We start from the raw sequence: 26,264 nt of genomic DNA, 5'->3' as shown, positions 1-26,264 counted from the left end.
CCTTCTCTCTGAAGGCCTTAGAGAATTGCTTCCTCTCACGGTCGTCTAATTAAAGTTAAGCTCAAAGCGAAACGGTTCTAAAACAGGCATCTTATTAGTCAATGTTTAACTTTAATTTCCTGTGGAACAACCAATGTTTTCACAGTATTTACAAAGGGAGCATTCATCCACAAAATGCTGAATGTGTTTTACTTTCTTATTTTCATAATGTGGTGTACATTCTTTCTGTACAGCATCATGGTGACATAACTGAGCAACCCACATTGTCCTGAATGAGTTAATGTCAGTCCACATTCAGGTTTAAAAGTTCTTGACCCCACATTAAAGATGTTTGTAATACCTCTTATTCTGGGAAAAGCCCAAATATATGACTCGCTACATTTTCTAAACTTGATACACGCGATCAGATGGAATGTTGGAAACTTTATTGTACATTAGTAAATATGCTTTGATGGAACTTTTTATCATACTGCCACATGACAATATGAACAGTGAGAAAGGGAGACTCACAAAGGCTGACTTTACAAACCTGTGAGCTTACAAACCCTGAAAGCAATTTACTCCAATTTCTTTCCACATTGGACTGATCATATATGTGTTAGATATTTGTTAGATTTTTTTTCACCACCAATACATCTGGCATATTTTACATATTCAGAATACAATATTTATCTTATAGTATAGGTCCCATAAAGTTTAAAGTGAGATCTCTATTCGTTTTGATTATGAAGCAAACTGTATAAAAGCCTCACCCTGCTCAGTAAATGTGACAAAAAAGGAACAGTCTGTATTCAGAAACTGAAAAGTGTAAACATGGGACCTTTAATAGTTGTTGTTCGTTTAAAGTGTAAAAAGTAAGAAAATAGTGAAATTCAAACTGAATACTTTGTAACTTCTGCAAAAGGAGCACTTAGGTTGAAAAAAATCACTCACTCACTCACTCACTCATTCATTCATATTCTACCACTCGTTCCTCCTTTGATTTCCAGCTCACATTGGGGTACGGGGTACACCCTGGACAGGTGGCCAGTCCGTCATAGGGCCAGTAAAAAAATCACTTGGTAATTCATTTCCTGTCAGTTGACTAATTACTTAACCAACCCAGCGTCTCTCCTAAGAGTGACCTACTAGTTGTTTGCATTAATGTGCGTCCAGAAATAATGAACCTGTGTGACGTCAAAACAGCAGACAGGAAAGCAAACCAACCAACCAAAATCGAACACTAGGGCTTCCAAAAAGTAGCGCTGATAAATAAAAAATATCCATGTATATGTTGTTTCCTAAAGTGCCATTGAAATGCATTAAAACTGTCTTTTCCCTCATCTAAATATGAAAACTGCTTAGCAGCAGGACGCACAACGTGAGACATTTTCCACGTTACTTGCAGAGAGACAGCTAAACAATAACGGTAGTCAATGCCTCGACTGCACCGAGATGCTGAAAGCAAGCCTTAAATGTGGCATGCTGACATGTTCTGTCAGCAAACTGCAGAGATGGTCCATAGTTACAAACACAGAACATCGATGGAGACTGCAGTGTTGTTGTGTCAAGATGAATAGATTAACTGTTTGTTATAGCTTTTATGTGAGAAACCAGCCAGCTGCTTGGAAAGACTCAGTATCTACTCTCTGCATCAGACAGAACAATTCTGTATTAACCCTACTAGAAAAAAAATCAGTTTTCAGTTGCATTTTCATGCTAAATAGCTTTTAAATTGTTCATTTAGTTTCTCACCCCAAAAGGAACAATTTGGTTTCTGAGAAAAATTCAACTTAAAAATATTCAGTTCAACATCAGAGAATTTGGAATACAGTTGTATACAGTTGTAGTCTGAGAAGTAGCAGTTTGAAGTAGTATACATTTAGAGTTGCAATAAAATGTGTGTGTATGTGAATGCATTTGCACTCAGAGAACAATGGCTGACTTTTATATATCTGTGGACAGATTTTTCAGCGTGATAGTGTCACTGACAGAGATTTTATTCATCTAATTTAATATTTTTTTTCCAAAAATATGTACATATGAGAAAGGCCCGGTCTCAGTAATAACATTTGATTTGATGGATTTTGTTTCTGTCTCAAACCAAAGCAACAAACCGTGCGTACAACTCTTTGTTGGTAAATTGTGTATACTATCTATGCAGACCTCCCCTCCAGCCACTGATGCTGCACATGGTGTGTGTTGTTGTTTTTTGGACCACCATGCATACGCAGTACTCAGTACAGTTCCCTTTATCTCACTCAGTCCCATCGGTGTTTGTCACTGGAAGGATCACACTGACTTCCTCCTCTTTCCAAACACGTTGTTAATGAGCTTGGCCATAGACTTGGAGCCACTGTAGCGCCGTCTGTCAGCTCTGTATTTCAGGTGCTCCATCACCTGCCGGATGAGTTGTGTGAAGAGGTTGGCGATATCCTGGTAGCTCTCGGCCGCTGAGACCTCCTGGAAGTGACAGCGGTTCTCCTGTGCCAGGCAGCGGCCCTCGTCCTCGTGTACCTGCCGGGCGTGGCACAAGTCCTGCTTGTTACCCACCAGACACACAGGAACCTCCATCTCCCTGTAACACAGACATGTCAGCGTCGACGAGCAGTGACTTTATCTTAAACAGGTTGATCCCTGCTGAACCTCTAGCTACAACATTTCATCTGAGTACAAAGGATCAAAGTTTTAAGTGACAAGCTAACATCCATATCGATGTCACATAGCTAGATGAGAGTTCAGAGAAGCTGAGACAGAATACTGATAAAATTATTAAAGATCTCTTCATACAGTCAATACAAATACAAACATTATCAATAATAATAACCTGTATTTTAGATCTTTTTGCACATGATTGATTATGTTACTGTATATTTATATTAACTGACGCCTAATGTGAGTGAATTTTAGACCCTACTGCTGGTCAGGGGGCTGTCTTTTACTTTGTCTAGTACTTTAACTTCACTTTGGGGGTTTCTACTTTTACTACTAATTTTAAAATACTTTCTGTAAAAATTTGAAGTATTTTTTTAGTTCTGACCCTGAAAGAAGTCCTCTTCATGAGTAATGGACCAAGTGAGGTTAAAGATACTTTGATTGCGTCCATCTGATATATATGTACATAAACATAAGTGAGTCCGATAGCTCCATCAAGTACTGATCCCTGATCCATTTTTGCTCTCACATACTTGACACTGACGTAATAAATTGCCCCCCTCAGTGTTATCAGGATACGACAGGCAGTCTGATGTTGCAGTTGGCTCATTTTGCAGCAGACCAAATTCTAGTGCCTGCAGGTTTTCAATGAATCATTCACTTTTAACATGAGCATTCCTCAAACTCCAAAATGCATGAGGATCCCTATTCAGCTTAAAAGAAAGTACAACATGAAATACTCTGGTTCTGTTTTTCTATAGCAATTCTGGTAATAAGTACTTCTTGGTATTTAATTTCTTTTCAGGTTAAAATCTTGGTGTTCTACTTTTGATCATTCAAAAGGTTTCAACGGCAAACTAATACACAAAAATCTAAGCAACCGTTCAATAAATACATTTTCTTTAACTGTATGAACTATGAAAAGCAAAAAAAAACAAAAAACTTGTGTCCACTGTTCACCCCATATTCGGCAAGCAAACATTGTTCTGCTTCTGACCCTTTGCAGTTTTCCATGCGTGTCTCCCGAATCTGTCGCAGGATGTTCTTGGCATTCATGAAGGAAGTGCGGTCGCTGATGTTGTACACCACCACAAAGCCATCTGCCCAGTCCACAGGCTCCTCCAGTATGCACCTGACCTCCGAGCTCTGCCAAGGACAACAAGGGCTCTTATACTGAAATCACACTGGATTCACAAATGGATTTTTTTGTTTGTTTGTTTTTTAAAGCACATTCAAATTATTAAACAGCCTTAGTTGAAATGAAGCTAGGAAAAAGTTCCTTCAGGAAGACTGTCCTTGAACATGCATTCTAGGTCACAAGCAGTTTCCCGCTTATTGAAGTTCCACCAGCTCATTTACGGCTTCATCCAATCACAATCCCACAGACTCTCCAAACTTCTCTCTGAGTTCTCTCTTTCTGCTGTCAAATGTCATTTAGCTGTCAGTTCAGCACCGTGAGCACTGTGTGACCCACTTCCACCCATTGTGTTCCTCATCATCCCCTCCAGCGTCAAGGCTCCAAGGGAAGTTTTCTACACCGCACCTAATTCGCAGGACCGCCTCCCATGGCGGTCTACCTCGGACCTCTGTTCCCATGAAAGTTTGTGCAGACATTTGTGGTGATGGATTGTCATGAAATCGTTCCACAAATTCAATCCCCTTCCTCCCTCAAGGATGAATTGTAATGTATTGTACCTGCAAAACCAATTCCCACCAGCCTCAGCTGTGCTCTGCGAGCTCAAAGCACCTGCAGACTCTCATTTAATGTTCCCATTTCTCATTGGCTGATACCTCAGACATGGCTCAGTTTAATCACGGTTCAAAATCAGTCTTTAAGGTGTATTAAACTGCTTGTAACCATAGCAACAGAACATGTGCTAAGTTACTAAGTGACCAAACAACTTGGAGAGCCTTAACTTTGAATGTGATTGACAGGAAACAATATTTTTCACAATACACGTAACATCACGTAACAGACTTAGACTGTCGTCTGCGATGCTGTTGAATTGTGTTTGTGTATTATGTAGAGAGGACTTTCTGTTGGCGGGATCTCAATCATAAAAACTATTTGCAGAGCTGAATAGAGTTGAAAAGCGGCAGAAAGTGCAGCTGCCAAAGAGCTGACTCAGCAAAACTGAATGTTACAACCCTCATGAGTGTAGAGTTCAGTGATGAACAATTTTCAAATTAATTTTTTTTTTGGCTGGATTAGCTTGAGTTGGGGGTTCCACTGAATGTATATGTACTATGATGTACTGGAACGGACTCAACAATAAACTGGACTGGTCTCTCAACATGGACGTCTTGTTCAAGAGGGACCAAAGGTTGTTGTTGTTTTTTTAATGAAGCAGTCGAGGCATCTGGACTTCTCTTGTCCGGCCTTCACTGAGTTCAGTCCTGGACTGTCCTCTGGGCTCTGTTAAGGACGGGGAGGAAAGGAAGATGTTGTCCAGGGTGGCAGTCATCATGGACAGCCCTACTCACACACCGCATTGGAGCCTTGAGCAGCTTTTCAAACAGCAGACTGCCGCTGACCCCAATAAGAAGGGGTGATACTGTCCAACTGCCTCATTATATATATGATATATGATGAGATGAAATCATATGTAGCCGATATGAATTCAGTCACCAATCTTTTTCTTTCATGCTACGTGCCGTGTGTGTCTTTTGGAATTGCACACCATACTTCTATACATTTATCTGCATGTGAATGTTTTTAAAATCAAATTTCTTCCTTTTTCTTCTATCTGTCTGCTTTTCTATCTAACTTGTTTCTTTACAGTTTTTTACTGTAATTTAAATTACAGTTATTTTAATTATAGTGAGCTGCTGCACCAAATAGTTCAGGCTCTTTGAGGGATCAATAGGATTATCTGATCTTATCAGAGATAAGGGGCTTTGTTCAGTGACCCCTTTATGTTGTATCATGAGTCAGTGTCACATACCGAAATGAGCTATTGCTTTTATAAAATAGTTACGAAGTTTGGCACAAAACTTTGCCTCAGTTTTTTTGGTCCGCCTGCTCTTTCATTAGCTCTGTGTGTCTTTTTTTAAACTTACATTTCTATTGTTAACTATCCAGCGGTTTTCGTTTTTCTTTCTATGTATGAGTGATACTGGTCTGTGAAAAGTGATTTGACTTCGTTGTAGATTGTGTTCATTCTGTAACAGCTATCAATCAATCACTTGCTTGATTTGAGCCTGCCATTTTATAATGGGCAATAAGGAGCAGGCAAAAAGCCACCACAATAAGAACACGCTGATGTGCAAAATAATATGACACAACATGAAGTATTTTTGTACTAAGCAGATGAGGCTTCTCAAAATTTACCGCTGAAATGATTAAAATTGAAATCTACATCAGCTTGATGAAAACACTAGTGTGAAAGTGTCATCTATAAAAGCGTAAGCGAAATTGGTGCCAAGAATCAGTGGGTGAATGAGCGGGTTTAAACTGAGGAAATAAAAAAAGCATTTATTGACTCACTAGACCTCAATCTGCATCTTGACCTTGCCTGTGCTAAATCATTACCCTCTCTATTCATGTTATAATTTTTTTAGAAAAATACAAAACTGACATATTTTTCTAAATATGCCCTCCACATCCAGGACCACAGCACCTTGAGCATGCCGGTGTCTGCCTGTAGGGGCCTAGCAATGCCCCCAGGTGGTGCCTCCAGCTTGTCCAGTGGATGAGGGGCGGGGTTTTGGGGGGCCTCCTGTCCAGCTCCTGTGTGTGCTTGCTTGGGTGGTTCAGTGTTGCTTTCCTGGGCCTCTGACCCGACGTCATATTTAAAGAATGCCCACATGCATGTGTGGTGTCACTTGCCAGCTCGTGTTGGGTCACATCATGAAGAACTGATGAATCCTGCCTAAAATGGGCTGCGTTGTTCTTTCATTCCATCACTACGTACCCTATCTTTGACTCAGATCCTCTTTTGGGACACCTTCACCTACCCAGTCTCACATTTCTCCAGAGTTCTACACAGAAACCCTCTGGACTCTGATCCTTCCCTCCACCTGCCTCCCTTCCCCTGCCCATCCTTCTGCACCTTTTCCGTCCTTTGTTCCCCCCTGCATTCACTGAGGTGTACCACTGCCGTCCCTGCCACAGAGGTCATTCACTCAATAAAGATCCACAGACTAGCTTCCCGGGAGAGCTGGTGATGGTCACACACACACTGAAATAATCAATTATTTAGCTGCAAGACTTTATCTCAACAAAAAAGCTGACACAACCTGTGCTGTTAAACTATTCAGACAAATTCAGGCAACAAAAGAAGAACCTTTCATGACCTTGAGGTAAAATAGTGTATGAAGGACAGGAGGCCCACAGACATGTCTGACCTCAAACAGCAAAGGCTGAGCACTGTAAAAACCCACTCATTCTTCTGTCTTTATTGACTCCATACTTTCTTAATGCAGTCCATGTCAGAAGGTCGGGACATCCACTCTGTGTTTCTGATGAGCCCGCGAGGTTACAGTGCATTTAACAATGAGCAGCTCCTTGGTATTCCAATAAAATACGAACTGCAGTTAAAGGCCTCCCGGGTTTTTGGTCTTGCTGAAGGAGAGGTAAGCACGTTATATGATGCTTTTCTTCAAAGACAAAGCCACAGACATGCATCACCTCGTGATACTCCCATAAATCCTCTGAATATCCAACTTTAAGTGCTGTGTGGATCATGCACGTGCTGGCCCAATCTAAATATCTGACCATGGTTCAGTCAAGGTCAAAGGCATGTGTAACAGCTTCCCCAGCTGAAGAGGCTTTTCTCACACTAATGATTTGCCAGAATTTTTAGCAACTGTAATATTGCTGTAGGTAAAATAAATATTGTCCGAGGCCAGAGCTGTAGATGCTATTTAATCATAAGTCACAAAAATTGCAGTTGTGTGAAAGTTAATCGTCAGAGCGATGACTTGAGGGCATTTTTGTGAAAATACATAATCCACTTTTCTCTCGGGTTAGTTGTGAACCATTCTTTTGCCTTGGATTGTTATCCATGCATTAAGTGCATTTCCAGTCCTCCTGGTGAAATGCAGGAGAAAACCAAGGAATTTCAAAAAGGAAAGTTTATAGGCCCCCCCGCAACTCTGCTTTTTTTAATCAAAAAGCTGGGGGAAAAAATGTATACGCATAGCTGACTGTGCAAAAGCTTGGAGCGGTGAGACGTGTTTGATATGTGCTGTACCTGAGAGCAGGGATCAAAAACCTCCAGGTTGAGCTGCCTGCCGTCGATTGACAGCCTTTTATGGTACAGAGAATCTGTGATAGGATTGAAAGAGTCAAAATATAGAACAGAAGTTTGAAAAATATGTTTGTCGGTACAGTATGTGTATTCATAAGATTTTATTACATTCAAACTAATTTAAACTGATATTGTACCCTTGCCTCTTAAAGAAACGTTCCTTTCTAATTTTGAAATGTTTCCCTATCTAACTGTTACCTTCACTGCCTCCTGGCTCTGCTGCCTATGACAGGAGACTAGAGCCAATCACAGATTTTTCCATGTCCCATCAGATGTCATGTGTCGATGTTATAAAGCATTTCAGAGATGAAGAGACCTCTGTGTACTTTATCTGGACAGTTAGCAGGCTGCTGCTGTATCTAGATGGGTTTTTCGTGGTTGATTGTTAGTTTGCTTTACCATGACAGTAAAGGTGATGAGTGGTCCGACTGACTGTTAACAGTAACCAAAGGCTTATGGCTGTATCTGTGGTGATTGTGTGGTGTGCATATGAAAGCTTGCAGGAGGGCAGCTGAGTTTTTCCCCAAATTTCTGCTTGCTTCAGCTTAAAGCCCATGAATACTGAACCAAACTTTATGTCTGTTCCTCGAGCAACATCTCCACAACAAAAACTAACTCCCATCGAAGTCTGGAAACACTTACTGGTGTTTGAGGCATATTCACCGATGAAACGCCTGGTCAGGAACCGCACAAGGACAGCTGGAGGAAATAGACAAAATGAATCATGGAATCATTACACTCTCCTCTCTCACAGGTGGCAGCAGTAGGAGAAAATGACTCTCATTCACCCCTGCAGGCGCAACACAGTGCCAAGGGTGAAACTTTAGTCTCACATGAAAGAGGCCGTATGGTTTGGGTAGAGGTTCTGTGTGCATATTTGGCATGCTGAAGGGGGGAACGTATCCCCTTCCAGGATAAGAGCAACACATAACTGAGGGCAAAAATCAGTTTCGAATGAAAGTTGAAGTTCCATTTTTAAGTAGCGCATGTGGCTGATGGTGGTCACTGGGCTCTGGAAAGGTCGTGCGGGGGTTAAACTCAGGCAATGGGGACACAAACATCACAAGACAACTTACCCAGACATGCAAGGTACTAACACAAAGCACAAACGAAATTTAAAGAAACACTTGCAATTCTTGTTTCCACTAAATGATATGTTTAAAGAACTCAAGAAAATGACAAGCAGACAAGAAAAAACTGTTCAAAAACATCAAAAATGCACGCTTTTGATTTGTTTTTGGTTGAAGTGTTGGTATTCATAAAGCGATTTCTTTGTTTTTAAAAGCAAATACCTGAAACAGATATCTCAGTACAGTGTTAAGATCTCCTCCCTCAAGTTTTACTCAGGTGCTCCAGTAACAGCAGGCCAATGAGCCAGTCAGCGGAATGAATCAGATCGTCTCTTTTTAGTGGTTGGCTGTTTCTGAAGGCTAAGAATAAAGACTGGAAAGAAACTAAACTCTGCGTGAGCTGGGCTTTGAGCCTGGATTAGAATGGAGACTATTTGCTGACATCACAAAGTCCTAACAGCTGTGTGCATTCTCTCTGCGGACTGAGCACCTTCTTTCTCATATTTTCACAGAACGAAGATAGAACCTAAACCTGGACATCTCACTTTGGGACCTTTAAATTCACAATTGCACATTCAGCCATCAGAGGCTGAAATATCTGCCCAGGAAGAGTTTTGCTTCACGGCCAGGATGTAAGAATGGAGACGTCCCATTGTTTTATGAAACTCTGACACAACACATTGCCAGTCACCCTTAACCACCACCATAGAAAATGATATACGCAACAAAGACCCCAAGCAACAACAGGGGTCCTGTAATTGCCTTCTGTGGCTGGGCAGCATTTTTCACAAGAGTTTAAAAATAAAAGGGAAAGGGTTTGACCTCGCAGACTTAAGGAACAGTCATATGAGCTTGTGAAAGTCTTGGAGAATGAGCATGTGGAAGCTTGGGATGTAGTTCATACCAAAATACAACCCTGCTTCCTTATTACTTCTGTCAATAAAGAAAAGCGGCACCAACTGCCAGCACAGAACAGAAAGCCAAGGAAAAAGACTTGATCTGGTTAATTACACCAAAAACAAGATCATTTAAGCGTGCCTACAGTAGAGCGCAGACTGCGTGATTTACTCTCAGCATACCTTGCATTCGCTCTCCTCCAGCCTTAAAATCTGGTCTTTGACAGATTAGTTTTCATTTTACAAAGATGGGGGTCAGTACAGGGGCAGAAATTATTTCATAATTTCACAAAAAAACATGGTTTTTGTGTGGTTATGCAACACTAAACCAAAGTCCCGACAAAAGAAGCGTTTAAGCTGTTACTTCTGATGAGATGTCTACTTATGAGGTTGATTGCACCTGAAGAAGTGGTAGAAAACAGACCTTTTTACACTTTTCTTTGCCAAATTTTGTTTAAGATTTATATTTACGGGCTTGTTAGCTCGCAATGAGCAAAATACGTTTCCATTAATACATTTTGATTCTGGTGAGTGAGATCAAGGCTTTAAATTACCAACACAAAAATGTCCACTTAAATGTGTATACTGAAATTCTTGGCTTTCCTTTGGGGGAAATCAACGTGAAGACAAGTGGTGCTTTCCAGATACAACCCAATATACGAACACCACCAACAGACGTTGGTGTTGTTAAACTGAAGCAAGTAACTTAAAGCAATGCATTTAACAGTCACTTAACAGAATCACGCACATAATTCAAGCAGAATTGATCGATAATGAATAAGTTTTAACAATTTCGGTGACTCATTCATTGCTTCGGTCATATAGGAGGTAAAAAGCTTCTCACATGGTTCTTTTTCTTATTTCACGCAAACTAAATATTTTTGCAGTTTTGGACTTTTACATCAGACAAAACAATTAGATTTTCTGTAAATCCTGTTATTTCAGAAACCAGACTTTTACACAAGGTTGAAAAAAATGAACAACAGATGAAGATTATAGTAAAACGTGGACACGTCTCATTCTAAGAACTGAAGGGCTCGGCTCATCTTTGCTCTGACACAGCGCCCCCATTTGACAGTTTTCTCTGCAGCATTCATTAAGGAGATATTGAACTTTAATTGTTCTCACCTCTATTTGTATATATTTTAGGAAATATTACTTGTAGCATTACTTTTTATGTTTAAACCTAAAGTAAGTACTTTCAGTGCTGGAGTTGAAATAATTGGTGGAAAAATGTGTTAACTGACATGCTGAAAAATGCCAAACATTCTCTGATTACAGTGTCACTAATGTGGCATTCATGCTTTTGTTTCTGAATGGATAATCAATTAAACAAGAAAATGGCCTGCATCTTAGTAAATAATAGAGTAATTACTGACTAATCACATTTTACATTTCGACCCCACCTCACTGGTGGTGAGTTGTTATAAACATCCAAACAAGCTGATACAACAAAATCTGGGTTTTCACTTTAAAATAATACAACTTGTGTAGATGGTAAACATGCAAGTTAACTGAGGTGTCACTCTCATAGCTCCTGCCTTCTAACCTGCTGAAGGCCACAGACATTATTTGAAACTAATTTTCCAGGTTTAGTAAAACACTTTTTTTGTCAAATAGATGTAGCGAGGTATGTAAATATTTTTAAATGTACTGTATTAACAACATTTAAAAGACAAGAAGTGATTTATAATTTATCAAAATATAGGTGCAACATTTCAAGAACAGTATGATGACGAATCCTGCACTGTTAGGAAGCAGTTAATAGCTCTGCTGAGCCGCGTCATTACAGTCCAGAACAGTACTGAGACGTGGACTGTAAATCCCTGGGTGTAATTTGGAAATAAAATCCACCTCCAGCTACTCACCTGATTTCCCAGCCCCCGGGCTCCCCAGCAGGGCCAGTTTGATGTCGTTCATGCCTGTGCTCTGTCAGATCCTCAGCTGGCTCTCTGTGTTGTGTCTGGTGTCTGGGTTAGAGTCGGCAGACTAACTGCTCCTTACAGTCCAGGCTGGATATGAGTGCAGGACTGCCCCCCCACCTTCCTCTTCAAAAGGCTGTTAGACTTTTTAAAGCCAGAGGGAGAGGAGGGAAAACAACCCCCCCTTTACTCTTTCTGTGTGTGAAGTTGCCTTATACTCTGTCTCACACCTCTCGTCTCTGTTTTCTCTCTCTCGCCTGCAACATAGTTCATGCGTACTTATTTCCCTCCATCCATTTTTCTTCTTTCTTCCCTCTGTTGTGTCTATATATCTCTTTTTCTGTCTCTTCCCCCTCCTACAGAGAGGGGTTACTCAAAGGTCATGGCTGACTAAACCTATTGTGCTGTTCTGGCTTTAACTGTAGGCTGGCTGCCATCTATGGACAGTTTTTCATAGAGTGACATTATGGAGGCACTTTCCTGCCAAAAAAATTATATAAAAAAAAAAAAACATGCAATGTCGCAATCACAAGAAACTAAGTGAAATTTGTGCATTCTTGCCTTTCTTAATAATTTCCTGAAAAAAATTTACTTTCCTAAAAAGCAGTGCTTCAGTGAAAAATCATTCATAAACATTTGTCAAATTCTATCAAGTTTCCTATAAAGACCAACAAAAACATTTGATTCTTCACGCCTTTAAACAACCAAATGCAGTGACAGCTGGTGACATTTGGTGCAATGTCATCATATTTTTATGTTACTTATATTATTAAACATGAATGGTTTATACCTGACCAGGGATGTTCAACAGATACTCCGCTCTACAATGCAATGTTAACTTTACCCAACTTTCAAAGCTTTCTGCTCTTTCCAATGAAATATGTTTCCACTCATATTTCCTGACTTTGTCAGAATGGCAACCATCTGTGGTCGAATGTTTGCCGACTCATCGTCCACTATTCACCCTGATATGATTACTGTTTGTTTGTTTATTTTTTTTTTAAGTATATTAAGACACAAGATCAGGAAAAGATTGTTGTCTTATTTAAACAGTGAAAAAAATCTACTAACTAAAGAAGGGCCTTTTACATTTAATTTAATAGCATCTTTAATTTCTCATAGTCTGATTGTTGACTTCTCTGTGATAGAACATGATCACTTCTTCCTGCGCTTATTCTTTCTTCAAGGAAAAGTTATCTTACAGAAATCGACAATGTATTTTCATGAAGTGAAAGCAGTGATACAAAAAGGAAAAAATGTTGATGACTTTAGTGATCTGTTTTATTAGCTGTACAGTCACAGCTGACCAGGCTGAAGCAATATAGAAGATTGGAGGCTTTGAGCACAGTTTAAAAGCAAAATCATGAGGAGGCCAGCAATAAAAACACTGATTAGAGCATCAGTCATATTCCTGACATCAAACTGAGTCAATTCAGATGAGTAATCCATCTCCTTTAGCTTCAGCTGCCACACAAAATGTGGCTTCTACGGGCAATAAATCATTCTATGTTCAATTTCACAGACAATAATGTCAGCCGATAAAATGTAAATATTCTTTAGACTAAAGCCACATTTTTGCTCTTAGCATCTTAGGCTTGTTTTCAAACTGCTTTCATTTGCTCTTGTCTTAGTTTGCATGCAACCCTGCTCCAAGAGATTGCCTTCCCCAGACCTCAGAGAAGCCCAAAAGCTGAATTTGCTGCTCTTTTCTTGGTGTTGATCACACCAACACTGGGTGGGCCATTATAGACTATTTACATAGTTACTTTATAATCATAATAGTTGGATTGAAAACCTCAAAATTCGTGACTGTCGTGGCCTGAGCCTTTTCACCATTACAAATATAAACAGGGCTTCTACAATGTAGAAATACATTTAAAACACACGTTAAGTCATTCATCAACAAACCTGTCAATCAATCGTAGAATGAGAATTGTTTCCAGATCTCCTTTTTTGGAGTTGGGCATGCTCTTCTGTTGTTGACGTAAGGATCACTGATTTGGATCTTTGCAACAAAAGGAGCAACAATGAAATAAAAACATTCTGACCACTTTATATGCTTCCAAATCCTTTCATAATGTGCAACAGGGATGGGCTTTGAAATGTTTACCAAATAATACTTTTCTCCCATTCAGTTCTGTTTAGATATCATATATCCTGAAAACTAGCTCACATGCCCCAAAATAATTGGTACCACATTATTTTACGTTTTGCGAGTTCAGCTGAGGGCTGAAATTACCACACGTCACTGAAATTCTTTGACTCTCTCCTCAGAGAACAGGGGAGTGTTAAAAAATTAACATTAATACTGTATGCTTGGAAAATATGCTTTTCCAAATCACATTTCATCACCAACCATTAACAAAAAATTATAATCACCCTTGATGCAGACACAGTTGAGAACTAAAATAATAGCCCCGCCAATGCAAACATTTTAAGTGACAGTTTTCACTGTCACCTTTTTTAATATTGTTGTAATCGGAAGAGGCAAAAACTTGGCTTTTACTTCCAATGCACACAGTGGAAGACCCAGCCAGCCATAGCAGCTTTAAATCAGGCAGAGAGGGAGAAGCCATGTCTCCTGAGCTGATCAACACGTGGCTGCAGAGACTTTCACATGGGACGACATCATGTGCTCAAAAAACTACACACACAAGAAACACGTTATTCTCACCAGCTCTTCACACACACGCAAGACTTGAACAAATCAACATCAAAGGACACCACAGCAACATCATTACATAACGTTTGTTCACCAGAAATCTGTCTGGAAGGTCTCTGTTTATTCTGGCCAAGGAGATCTTCAGCCATGTATGACATGGGAAAAGATATGTTGGCATTGATATCTCCATCTGACTGGAAGCCAAAACAGGAGATGCTATTTCAAAACTATATGATGATGGTGAGGGCCTTTGGAATGAGCAAAGTAGCCTATTTTTTTATGTCTTTATCTATAGAAACTCAATCAGATCAAGAAAGGTTTACATTTTTTTTGTGTAGTTTTTGTAGTATAACTTTTGATTTAACCGTATTAGCTTAACTTATTAGTAAGGAATCAAAAAAATAAAAAAGAAATTGAAACACAAAGTACACAAATGCTTCTCGCTCATTGTATTCCAGCTTACTTTGCCTTTGTCCCTGGATCTTAATTAGGCAAAAATTATCTTAACTAAAGGTATTTAACTTGGCTTATCTTGTTTTCTAGCTGTTCTCTAGCTTGATCTGGTCTGCTCTGTACTCCTGACAGTAACATATTAACCCGCTAAATTCAGTAATGGGTGAAGGACAGCTTGTCAAACAAATACAAATACAACAAGCCAAAAAAGATAGGACAAGATCAATATAATCTGACTTGACCAGGTTAGTCATAAAGAAAAAAAAAATTATAGCTAATCAAAATAACAATTATCACGATCCACAGATTCTTTACACTGAGCTCTACTGGAGCAAAACAAAGAAGTTGCTTTGTTCCACTGCAAAATCTGAAAAAACAAAACAAAACTGCAACTGCAGATGATGGAAGAAGTGAACAATCACAATGAGCCCTATTTATCTTTTTCAGGAAAGCCAAATGGAAATTAAAAGTAGAAACGATGAATTAGAAGAAAATGTGGTCTGAATTCCACAGAAGCAACACCACTGGTGGCTATCAGTCATTTTGACAGAGGTCTCGCTGACTTTTGTTCCATGAACCTGAAGTTAACGAGACTTCAGTGTTTGAAATACTCCCTTTAAATCCAATTCAGTGTTTATTTGTATAGCACCTTTCGTGCAAAGTTGCAATTTGAAGTGCTTGACAGTGCAGAAGAAAGCACAGATGCATAACATATAAAATGATGAAAACAGTTCAGTGAATCATGCTCACTCACTCAGCTTCTACCGATTGTTCCTGGCGCTAACCCCAGCTCGCATTGGGTGAGGGCAGGGTACCTGGACAGGTCGCCAGTCTACTGCATGGCCAACACGTAGAGACAGAACAAGCACTCACACTCTGTGAGGCACCAGTGCTAGCCACTATGCTGCCGTGCCGTCCGTCAGCGAATTACAATCACATTAAATACAAAGCACGCAAGCAACACATGGTCATCTTCAACTGTTCTGCTACTTTTGATTCAGTGGCAGTTGCTCACTGTCACTGTCCTTTGTGGCAGACAAAGGATGGACTGATGAAATGCAAAAGCAGTAGCTGTCTGACACAATGACTTCTCATGGCACCTTTAATTCATGTTCGGATGTTTGGCCCCAAAGGCCCAATCTCCTCCTTCTCATTTCCCCTCCAAATCTGGGCATCAGAGGAGATGTTTCAACATGTTTCCATAGGTCATTTCCGAATTTGAAACTGATGCACTGATGGTGTGTTTGTGGTCTTTGAGCATATTTTGAGGTTTATTGCTTTAAAAGCATCTAAATCTCTGTCTTTGGCGCAAAATTGTATTTTAAAGTTGAATATTAAAAATGATGTGCCACATTATCTTTTTTGTGTTATATCCCAGAGCCTTTACGCAGAGGTGCAGTCAGAAATACAGCACAATAACAGAGCCAACTTTTTTACTCCAACTGAGATGAGCTGATCATAAAACTTATAGGTGGTTCAATCCATTACCAGGAGTGGATAATAAACTATTGGCTCTACTTTCATCACAGTCCAAAGAAAACTCCATTCACTTATTCCCCTGCCAGACACAATAATTCATACACACAAAAAAAATGCTTTAAGGCAACAACTTGTCAAGACTGTTAGTGAGGAAATGAGTCTGAATGAATCTAAATAACAGTTAGAGCTGTGGCAAATCTTAGCAAAGAACGTTTTGGAGGAAGTATACATCTGTAAGAGCAGCTCCAATGTGATTTTATTCATATGAAATGAATGAAAAACATCCGTTCTTCCATTGTGGCTAATGCAAGCGACCATAGTTGGTTGCAAACTGTAGCTGTAGGTCTTATGTCAAAGAAAAAGTTCTCCTCTGAAGCTAGAAAAAACTTTGTTGTTTTCCTTTCAGCGCATTAGTGATTCATCCACCTTTGGACGTGAGTGAGTGGAGCTGCATGGGGGCTTTTGATGTTCTTAAATGAAACATCTGTGCATTACAAGACAGAAAAAAGCAGCCATGTGACTGAGGTTTACTGGGCTGAATGAACTGGGTTTAAAAGACACAAGCCGGGAGTAAACCTCCCTTTGACAGGCAGACGGTCAATTTCCCCCCATTTTATTTCAACATTAGCCACAGGGTTGCTGCTGGCCTTTAAAATCTCCTTCTCATCCATCTCTGTGTGTCTTCAATTTGATAGCTGAAATAAATTTAGTGGATGTACACACAGATCAAAGACACCATATCATGTTTATAGCCAGACCAGAATGGGTTTTTATCAGTGTTTGCAATTTAGTCCACCTGAAAGTCTCTGGCAGAGCACGAGCTCTGAGGCTGTCGCTTTCCCAAAAGATTACATTACACACACGTGTCAAAATAGGAAAATGCACCATCAAATGACCATCACCATAAAATATACAAGGCAGTCACTTTTTTCTGTTTTCTTCTTGACAAATCACACTGAGCTGCATCTTGGAAGAACAAATTGTCCTGAAACATATTTTATATAAAAAAATACAATGTTTAAGAGCTGAAAACATGAAACCGCAATCTTGTCACCAACAGCTAATCATGAGCAGATCACCAATTAATTCTGAAGAAAACATAAAGAAAATTAAAGAAAAGCAACATCTCCCCATTAAATCAGAATAAGAGTTCAAAGACACAGATTTGAAGGAGAACCTTTGCTCTGATAAGTCAGCAGTTATAAATGTTAAAGAAGGATAGTTTCATTAACATTGTCATCAGAAGTCAGTGTCCTGCATTTATCAAGGTTAATCCATCAGTTTTGCTGTTGAAAATGTTAATACATTTCTATAAATAGATTTTGGTCCTGATGTTCTTCCAGAAGCAGGATTAGTCACATTAGGAATTAAAGAGGCTTGTCCAGAATCTGGCAGCACTTATAATGTTTCGAGAATATTTATAAAGCATTGAGAAATTATTAATGAACCATTATTAAACCTATAGTGCTTAAAATACATTTGACAAACCTAAGACTTTACCTTGTGACATTAATTACTTTATGTCAACAATGTCGAAGATCAAAGATGATGCTTTCTGTTACAATGAATCCCTGAACAGGAAACATTTCAGGTTTCTGAATGAACCTACAAAGCAAGGTTAGTGTGGTTGGGGGTTGGGAGACTTAAGTGTGGTGGGCGTTGGTGGAGGTGAGGCCACAGGCAAGAATCAAATTGAAGGCTGCCGAACATTTGGCAATCCACAGAACCAGGCAGACAAAGGGGGGTAGGGGGATAACTAGACCAGGCTGAGTGTGGCAGGTGGCGGTTCCATGAGGCTAAGGCACAGAGACAAACGGAGTGATCCGACATCAATACTGCAGCTGGAGGTGGAGTCGGGTACCAAACGATTAACAGATGTGAAGGAGACTGTTGGGAAGAGGGAGCTCAGGAGGCCACACCCACACACACACACACTTACAGGCTCAAGGTAACAAACTGGGTTCATACTAGCACGTGAGGGAGAGGAACACAGCAGAGCGCTTCAGGAAAGGACGGACCATAATGTTAGAATGCTGACCAAAACCCCTGGGCCTATAAAAGTGGACGTGGATGTGGTGAAGAGTCTTTGGCCTGTATTTTATCTAATGACCACCAGGGGGCAACTCCACCGGCCAAAATCAAAAAGTCAAAATGCATTGAAGTCTATGTGAAAATGGCTCAATTCCTCACTTGATTTGTTATCACAGTAAATGTTTTCCTGTTGAGTTTATGGTCTCAGTGTCCAGTTTCAAGTCTTCCTCAATATAACATCATGTTCAGTTTTAAATTTAAGGTCCCAGAGTCGGTAAGGAGAGGGCATGGCTACCATGTAGGTGACAGACTGTTCCACGAACAGCAACCTACTGGAGAAAAAGCAGAACAAGTCAGATCTACCTTTTTTGGTTTATTCTGGTTTAAAAAAAACTGAGATGGTGAACTTACAAATTCAAGGCTTTAAAACTAGAAAAACAAACCAGAACAATGAATGACATCACCAGGGTTTGCAAAATTATAATTATAATTATAATTATTTTATATTTTATTGCTCTGACCGGGTGAGTGACTTCCAATTAATTACAAATACAGCACAATAAAAATACTCTATGAGAATAAGTTAAAAAAAAAAACTGCTTTTAATTTATTTAGGGAGAGACATGTTTTAGATATTTTGTGCACACAGTCTTTATGTCAAATAAATGCAGTGAAAGAAAACGTCAAGCACTTCCCTACGACTTGAACTAAAAACAGATAATACGAAGTACAAGTACTTCGAAACTGCATTTGCCTGAAGACTTCCTCCCATTGTGTCTGGTTCTAACCTCGACACATTTCTGTCCAGACAGGATGATGCAGATCAGCAGCAGCCTCTGAACTGAAGCCAGGAAGAAGTTCATTGCGCTTCTGGTTAGTGTCGACCTGCTTTAATGGAGACCATCACTATCAGCTGGGCTTTTAGCCATGCATCTGTTTCCAGCATGTAATCTGGGTCAACAATTTCTTAATTTACAATTCTTAAAAACATTTTTTCAACTAATTTTAATATTCACCATCTTGTTTTGTTGGTCACTTTCACATCTGCTCTGCGTTTTATCTCTACTTTGATTAACTGTATCAAATACATTTGAGTTTCTTTACATTTTTTTTTTTTTTTTACATTTAGTACCTTGTAATCGTTTTTGTTAACATGCTTGTTTTTATTATGTGTTACTATTCTAGTAAGGCTGTCCAGCATAGTAGAGATGCTCCAGATATAAACTAAGTTGAGTCGAAAGTCTATGAAGACTTTTTAAAGGATGTTATTTTTTATTGATTTATTTTGCTGTGATCACCAGGTATGTGACTTCAAACAGAGACAACCACAAGGAAATCTATTTTACCTGCAACCTGAGCAGCAGGCGCAGGCCTTTAAGCCCACACACTTATATGAAAACATATAAATACACATAGCTCAGGAGGAAAAAACAACAAAACCAGATTGGCCTTTATGTTTCTTCATGATCTTGTTATTCGTTATTCATGAGAAACCTGCGGGGAAAACACTGAAAGAAAAGAAAAAACCATGAAGTCACAATTTTACCTTCAAACTCTCACATGGAGTGTTGATATTCAGACCAACCTCAAATACAAAGACGCTCTCTAGTGGTTGTCATAAGTAATGATAGGAAAAGTGAGGAGAAAAACATTTTCCCCAAAAGCTTGTTCAAATCATTTTAAAACAACAGATTAAAAACTATGATCTGATATTATTTGGTTGGTTTGAGCGTGTTTTGAAGAACCAACAGATTAGCTTTTACAGCTGGATTTTGTTTGTGGTTCTGGGAGGTAAAATAGATAGACAATCTGACTTCATTCAGGTTAAATAAAAAGGGTATTGACACAGTTTCAGTTGGTGAATGATTACAAAATAATGTTCAAGAGTCATCTTAAATGTAATATCTTGTCACAGTCATCATTGGTTTGCTGCTACAGTAGAATGAAGAAGAGGAGGTTTCACAGGCCACACTACTCCTGGCCAAAGTCTATCAGCACACAACGTTCCTTCATGTTTTAAGTACAGCACAAGTACATCAGTCACATCACCCGAAGTAAAACACGTTAGACAGTGTCAATTCACCTCTCGACGTGATACAACTGCCAAGTGACCCTGCTCAAACAAGTTTCTCTGTTTGGACATTTTCCATTCTGTAAAACAGGAGAATGTTCAGTTCACATGTGATGACCATCTTTCAAATCTACACTAATGTGATTAATTAGCAGTTCAAGGATTTCATTCCAAAAATTACTGGAAAAATATATATAAATAATATGTATCTGTCTAGAAAAAAAAATTCTACCTGAAAATCTCAAAAATACCTGAAATGTGGTAATGACATATTCTTTTCCCAGGAAAAGCATTTGTTCATGAAAATGTAAAAGTGGCATTAGTAATTTCAAAGTGTTTGCCATGAAAGACTTGAATGCAGAAACCTAAAGTCACAGGTAATATTTTTTCCCACTGAACACATATCTCTTCTTCTTGTAGTTTTCCTTCCTCTTCCTGCTGAGCCACCTGAGGCCAGCTCTGTCCATTCGATTTTGGCTGCACGATGGGAAAGTCCGCTCAGGAAAAATCTCCTTCAGTTTGCTCAAGAAAAACTCCTCCAGGTTTTGACCGGCCTGAGCCACCTCTGAGTCTGGCTGTACAGCAAAGACAGGAAAGTTTAGAGAATGCAAACATTAGAAGCTGTTCATTGTGCAAATTTATTGTATTTTTTATCTTAAGGATCACCTCAATCAAGTTACCTTGTTCCATACTGCACATTGTTAAGTAGACATTGTCAATATTTACTCTGATCTTTTAGTTTAGTCAAAGATCAGGGTTAGGGTTAGGGTTAGTTTTTCTTATGTACAAAAGCATTTTTATCAACATACACATAAAGTATGTTGTATGTGTAAAGTATATGTAACGATGTTCAATACACAGACTGGATTATTTCATGTGTATTATGCATTATTGAACTATAATTGTTGACACATTGATACAACTGCCAATTAAATTTCTCAAAGAGATATCAAATTATTTTCCTAAGATATCTATACCATATATTTTAGATACACAAAACCTGCTTTGTGTCGTTATGTTGTATGGAGCTACGACACAGTCGGTGGTGTCTGAGAATATAACTGTCAGATATGAGCTAAACCTGATTGGCAGACACTATATACAGTTTAAACAAGCCAAAGTAGAATAAACCATTAGTACTGACATGATACTTTTTGAGCCAAGGTTGCAGCTACACGTGGAACGTATTTCGCAAGGCTGTAATGCAGCAATAATCTGATTACACCAGAAATTAGATTAAATCTGCTCAGATTCCATCATCCTTACATAGTTGAAAGTTGCGCAGTTCTTGAACATCAGCAGGACGTCATCTACAAACTGCTCAGCGCTGAAGTAGTGAAGAGTGTTGCTCTTGTCCAGTTTCCTGCGGATCACTGACAGGTCAATGGGCCTCTTGATGATCTGGTAGTAGTTTCGGGCCTGGAGCGCATTCACACAGATGAGATCACTGTAGTCCGACTGTTGTCATTTTAACATCGCTGTTTGTTATATAAGTGAGCTGGAGCATTTTTTTTTTTCAAAGTGTTCTTTCTACTTAGGTAGATTGTTCAGGTCACTTCATGCTGTCATGTTCTGCTGTTTCTGCCTTTCAGAGTTGTGAATTCTTCAACATAAATTATATGTTGAAGACAGATTATATGTTTGAAGTGCTGAATCATAGTTCAAATTTTGTTAAAAAATTTTGTTAAAAAAAAAAGGAGGGGGGGCGCTAATTGTAATGACATGACAATGAAAACTTTGTAATGGTCCTTATTAAGGCCTTTATCAAAATATTATGCAGATAATTGTAAAGTCACTGAATAGTTTGACCCCGCACAAAAAACTTTTCTGACATTAGTGATGAAGCAATAGCACAGAAAAACTTTAAAGCAGCTTTAATGTAAATCTTTTTGACTCACCAGAGGACTGACAGGTTCATGAAACGGAGCGCTGAGCATGTGACAGCACAGCAGCAGAGTAATTCGTTCACATCTCTGCAGAGACAAACACACACACACACTTAACACACTCAGCTTCAACTGAATCAAACCAGATCATCATCCCCACCAAACTTTGCAGTTTTCCACAGTGAAAGCTGTGTGTTCGACGGCATATTCATAGCCCTAAATAAAACAGATATAACTTGATCGATGATAAACAATTATTTCAAGATGATAAAAATTGATGACTGCTTCTCCTGGCTTTTGATGTTGTTGTTGTCACAGTGTTAGTTCAAAAATACCTCACATCAAAACAGAACCCAAAGCAGTGACTCTGCACCGCAGCTCACCCTCTGGTCCTGTCGAGACAGTGTATACGGAGCTTTGACCTCCCCATGGGTGTGTACGTCTTCACAGTCGTAGGCCTCTACAGGCTCCTGGTCAGACCTGCACAGCGTGCACACCCATTCACCTCTAGATGACACACAGCACCTCAGTTATTTCACAGTCAGACTTTAAATCCTTTGATGACAGTCATATTTGTGAGATATCTTTATTATCATTAGTCTCTTTATTCATTCATTCAGATCTGTAAGGAAAAGTTTTTCCTCTATTTTGTGCTTTATCTCTATTTGGTTTGCTCTGTACAATTTTAGTTTGTCTCTGTTTCTGTGTTGTGTGGTAGTTTTCCCACTGTGTGTACGTCAGAGTGGCAGCAGAATATTTTCACCTATGGAAACACAATTAGGTTGACCTGATAAAAAACAAGAATGAATTTATGCAGGTCATATCTGCCAGTGGAGTCAAAGTCTGACACAGATTTTAAACCAAACACCTCCACTTTCCTGCAAGTATTAAAAGGCATAAATAAATCCATATTGTTGCATTTTGACTTTCTGAACACAGATATGAAGTCTATTCCTAAAAAGTTCAAACTCCTTTATCAGCTCTAACAATTACTGTACTGTTCATCACTGCTGACCCTCTCAGCCCATCAGACTGACACAGTAGTGTGAGATGCTCAGCGGTTGTGTTGGAAAGGATAAAAAAAATAAATAAGATAAATAAATGAATAAAAAAAAAAAAAACACACAATATAAAGCCACTGCTATTTTTCAGCTTCTGTTTTAAAGTTGCACAGCAGGAGCAACATGATAATTTAAACTTCACTGACAGAAATTTTGAGACTCAGAGAAATACCAGCACTGCAAATACAGTCTACGAGCATGAGGAAACCTCCAGGTTTCCTAAGGACAAATCTGAGGAATAGGATAAGATAGGAAATTGAAAAAATAATTAAAAGCCTTGGCCATGAATAGAGCTGGGTCAATATTACAGCCCATTCGAGCTAAGAAACACTGTTGTGTGGCTTACGTAAAAAAATAAAGTGACCCTGCTCAATCAATAGCTTGGTCACAACTCTTTAAACTTTAAAGTTAAGGTTCTTATTGATCCCTTGGTGTTACGTAATTGAATTCCAGTGATATGTTGCTATTGTTTTCTGTTTTTGCTGGGAGCAACTAGCAGTTAAATCCAGCATCAGAAAGGCCCTCCAGTGGATAAAAAGTCAGTGTTGCTTCATTTTAAATGGTGGCCCAGAACACAGTTAGTTATTGAGCCTGCAGATGTGTGTGTCTGTGTCATACTCACAATGGGAAGTTCATTACACGAGGTACATGGCAGGCCAAGTGATAAACTTTCGGGCAGCGGTCACAGCAGAGCAGATCTCCTCCATTTAGACAAACAGCACAGAAATCTTCACTCTTCATTTCTTCAGGTTCGGGTTCCAGTTCAGGCTGCTGGATGGATGAGTCTCCCTCCTCCTGCAGGCTGCATAGATCAGACTTTTGTTCTTCAGTGTCATACATTTGAACTACATCTGCTTCACATGTAGTTTCAGAGTTATTTTGAAGCTGCAGGGTTTGATCCAGATCTGCAACTGGTTCTGGGTCCAGTTCGATGACCACGGTCTGCTCTGGATCTGGATCTAAGTAAAATGTTTCAGAATCTGTTTTTACTTCCATGTCCCATTCACAAGAGTCAAACAGGATATAAGGCTGATCCAAGTTTGATTCACAGTCAAAACCTGAGTCCTGCTCTGGTTCTTCAGATAGCGGACTGTCAGGACAGTACGGCTCAGTCCAGGAAGTTGGTGTTTCTTGTTGACTGAGATCAAAAGACTCTGCTGGTCTAGATTCATGTGAATCTTCTCTGATCTCTAAAACTTCTGCCTCATTTTGACTGAATCCACTCTATGAGCAAAGACAAGGACACAGAGAAAAATAAAACCAAGAAAATAATCATAAAAATGTTTATCTTTGTTCCTGATGAAAATGTCTGAACCTACTTTTCGGTACCTGTTGAGTGTGATTTAAAGAGTCATTGTTGAAGAGCTCATTTTGCGTTTGGCTTGGCAGTCGTATCAGAGAAACCACAGGCTGCAGGGATGGTACGAACACGGACTGGAAATTCAGACGCTGCAGGCTCACTACAGGTATGCAGGAATTACCAAGGATCCTCTGGGCCTCTGGATGAACTCTGCTGAAATAAGTGAGGGCTTGGCGAATGTCAAAGCCAGAACAATAGTATGGCTGGATCTAATTGCACAAGCAAAACATTTCTCGCTCAGGGGAAAACTTTTACATTGTAAATGTCCAAATAAGGAGTTATATACAAAATGGTGATAAAACAAAATTAAAGCAAGATTATTCACTCTGGGAAATATATACTTTTTTCATAGCATCAGAGGTAGTTTTTCCATATGTGTATTTAATATAGTACACCCCCCCTCCTCTTATATTAGCATCACTCTGATAACACGTAAGCTTCAGAGCTGCTCAGTGACAGATTCCTTTTTAACTTTGGACAAAGTCAGGCTAGCTGTTTCCCCTTGTTTCCTGTCTTTATGTTTTGGAAAAATCAACTGACTGACTCGTTTCAGCTCTGATTCAAATGCACAGATACGCTTTAAGTGTGGCATCAATCGTTTTATCTAACTCTCAAAATAAAGTCAAGATTTTTTCAACTTTGGACAGAACTGCTAGACTAGCTGCTTCCACGTTTCCTGTCTTTATGCTACTTGTTCCAGGTCGGTAGCAAATGCATGTGAATGAAAGTGTTAGCAATCCTCTCATTTAACTCCCATGTGAAAGAAATGTTAAATGTTTCCTATAAATACATCTTTTGCATTGTGTTGGTGGGTGAGTGTTGTGAATCATTTCACCTTAATTTCTTCAATAAGGCTGTTACACATTTTTCTGGTTGTTTTTGTAGTCGTTCAGGTGGCGAAGAGACTGCTGTGGACTGTTTGTTGCAAAACCCAGCTGACTCCGTTTCAATCTCACAGAACATCTATTTCAAAAAGATATAGATTCAGATAAATTCTTATGATTGTACTCTCAAGTAAATTGTATATCAGCAACACTTTTTGATATCCAGTACTACACTACACTAACACACATCAAGCTGTTTAGATAAACTTCTTTCCAATGCTTGTTTATTTAAGTTTTCCCAGTGCCCCTATTACGTGTTTCGTTTGGATGCACGGCTCCTCTGCCACGAACGCTGGTTCAGGGTCAGCGTCGGATGACATGGCCTTCAGCGCAAGCTCTACTCTACTCTTGGCTACCCGTGGCAACAGGGTTAGTCGCCTTTGGGGAAAGTTGCCATGGCGTCTGTGAGGCAGGTCTGCCATCTCCAGGAGATCAGGCCTCTTGGGGTGAAAAAATAGAAGAGAAAACACAAAGAGGCAGCTGGTTGATAATCTCCTGTGTGCTCAGTGTTTGAGGGGAAATTACAAGAATCAAAACAAACAGAAAACCACCAAAGAAGCAAGGGAGGAAGCATGACAATTACCATTTCTAGATTAATTTGAC

General features: G+C 39.4%; 1 protein-coding gene across 1 annotated transcript; it reads right to left on the bottom strand.

Moving 5' to 3' along the window:
• Positions 1-801: 801 nt before the first annotated feature.
• rerglb (RERG/RAS-like b) lies at positions 802-11,899 on the bottom strand. The gene is made up of 5 exons (XM_029523177.1): positions 11,721-11,899; positions 8,529-8,585; positions 7,830-7,903; positions 3,632-3,780; positions 802-2,557 (listed from the first exon to the last, which is right to left on the bottom strand). The coding sequence occupies exons 1-5, from the start codon at positions 11,770-11,772 to the stop codon at positions 2,272-2,274; spliced, it is 618 nt and encodes a 205-aa protein (XP_029379037.1). The 5' UTR covers positions 11,773-11,899; the 3' UTR covers positions 802-2,271.
• Positions 11,900-26,264: the final 14,365 nt, after the last annotated feature.

This window comes from Echeneis naucrates, chromosome 16 (genome assembly GCF_900963305.1).
Source record: "Echeneis naucrates chromosome 16, fEcheNa1.1, whole genome shotgun sequence".
Lineage (NCBI taxonomy): Eukaryota > Metazoa > Chordata > Actinopteri > Carangiformes > Echeneidae > Echeneis > Echeneis naucrates.
Note: the sequence above shows the minus strand (reverse complement) of the source record. Positions and strands in the feature narration are given on the sequence as shown.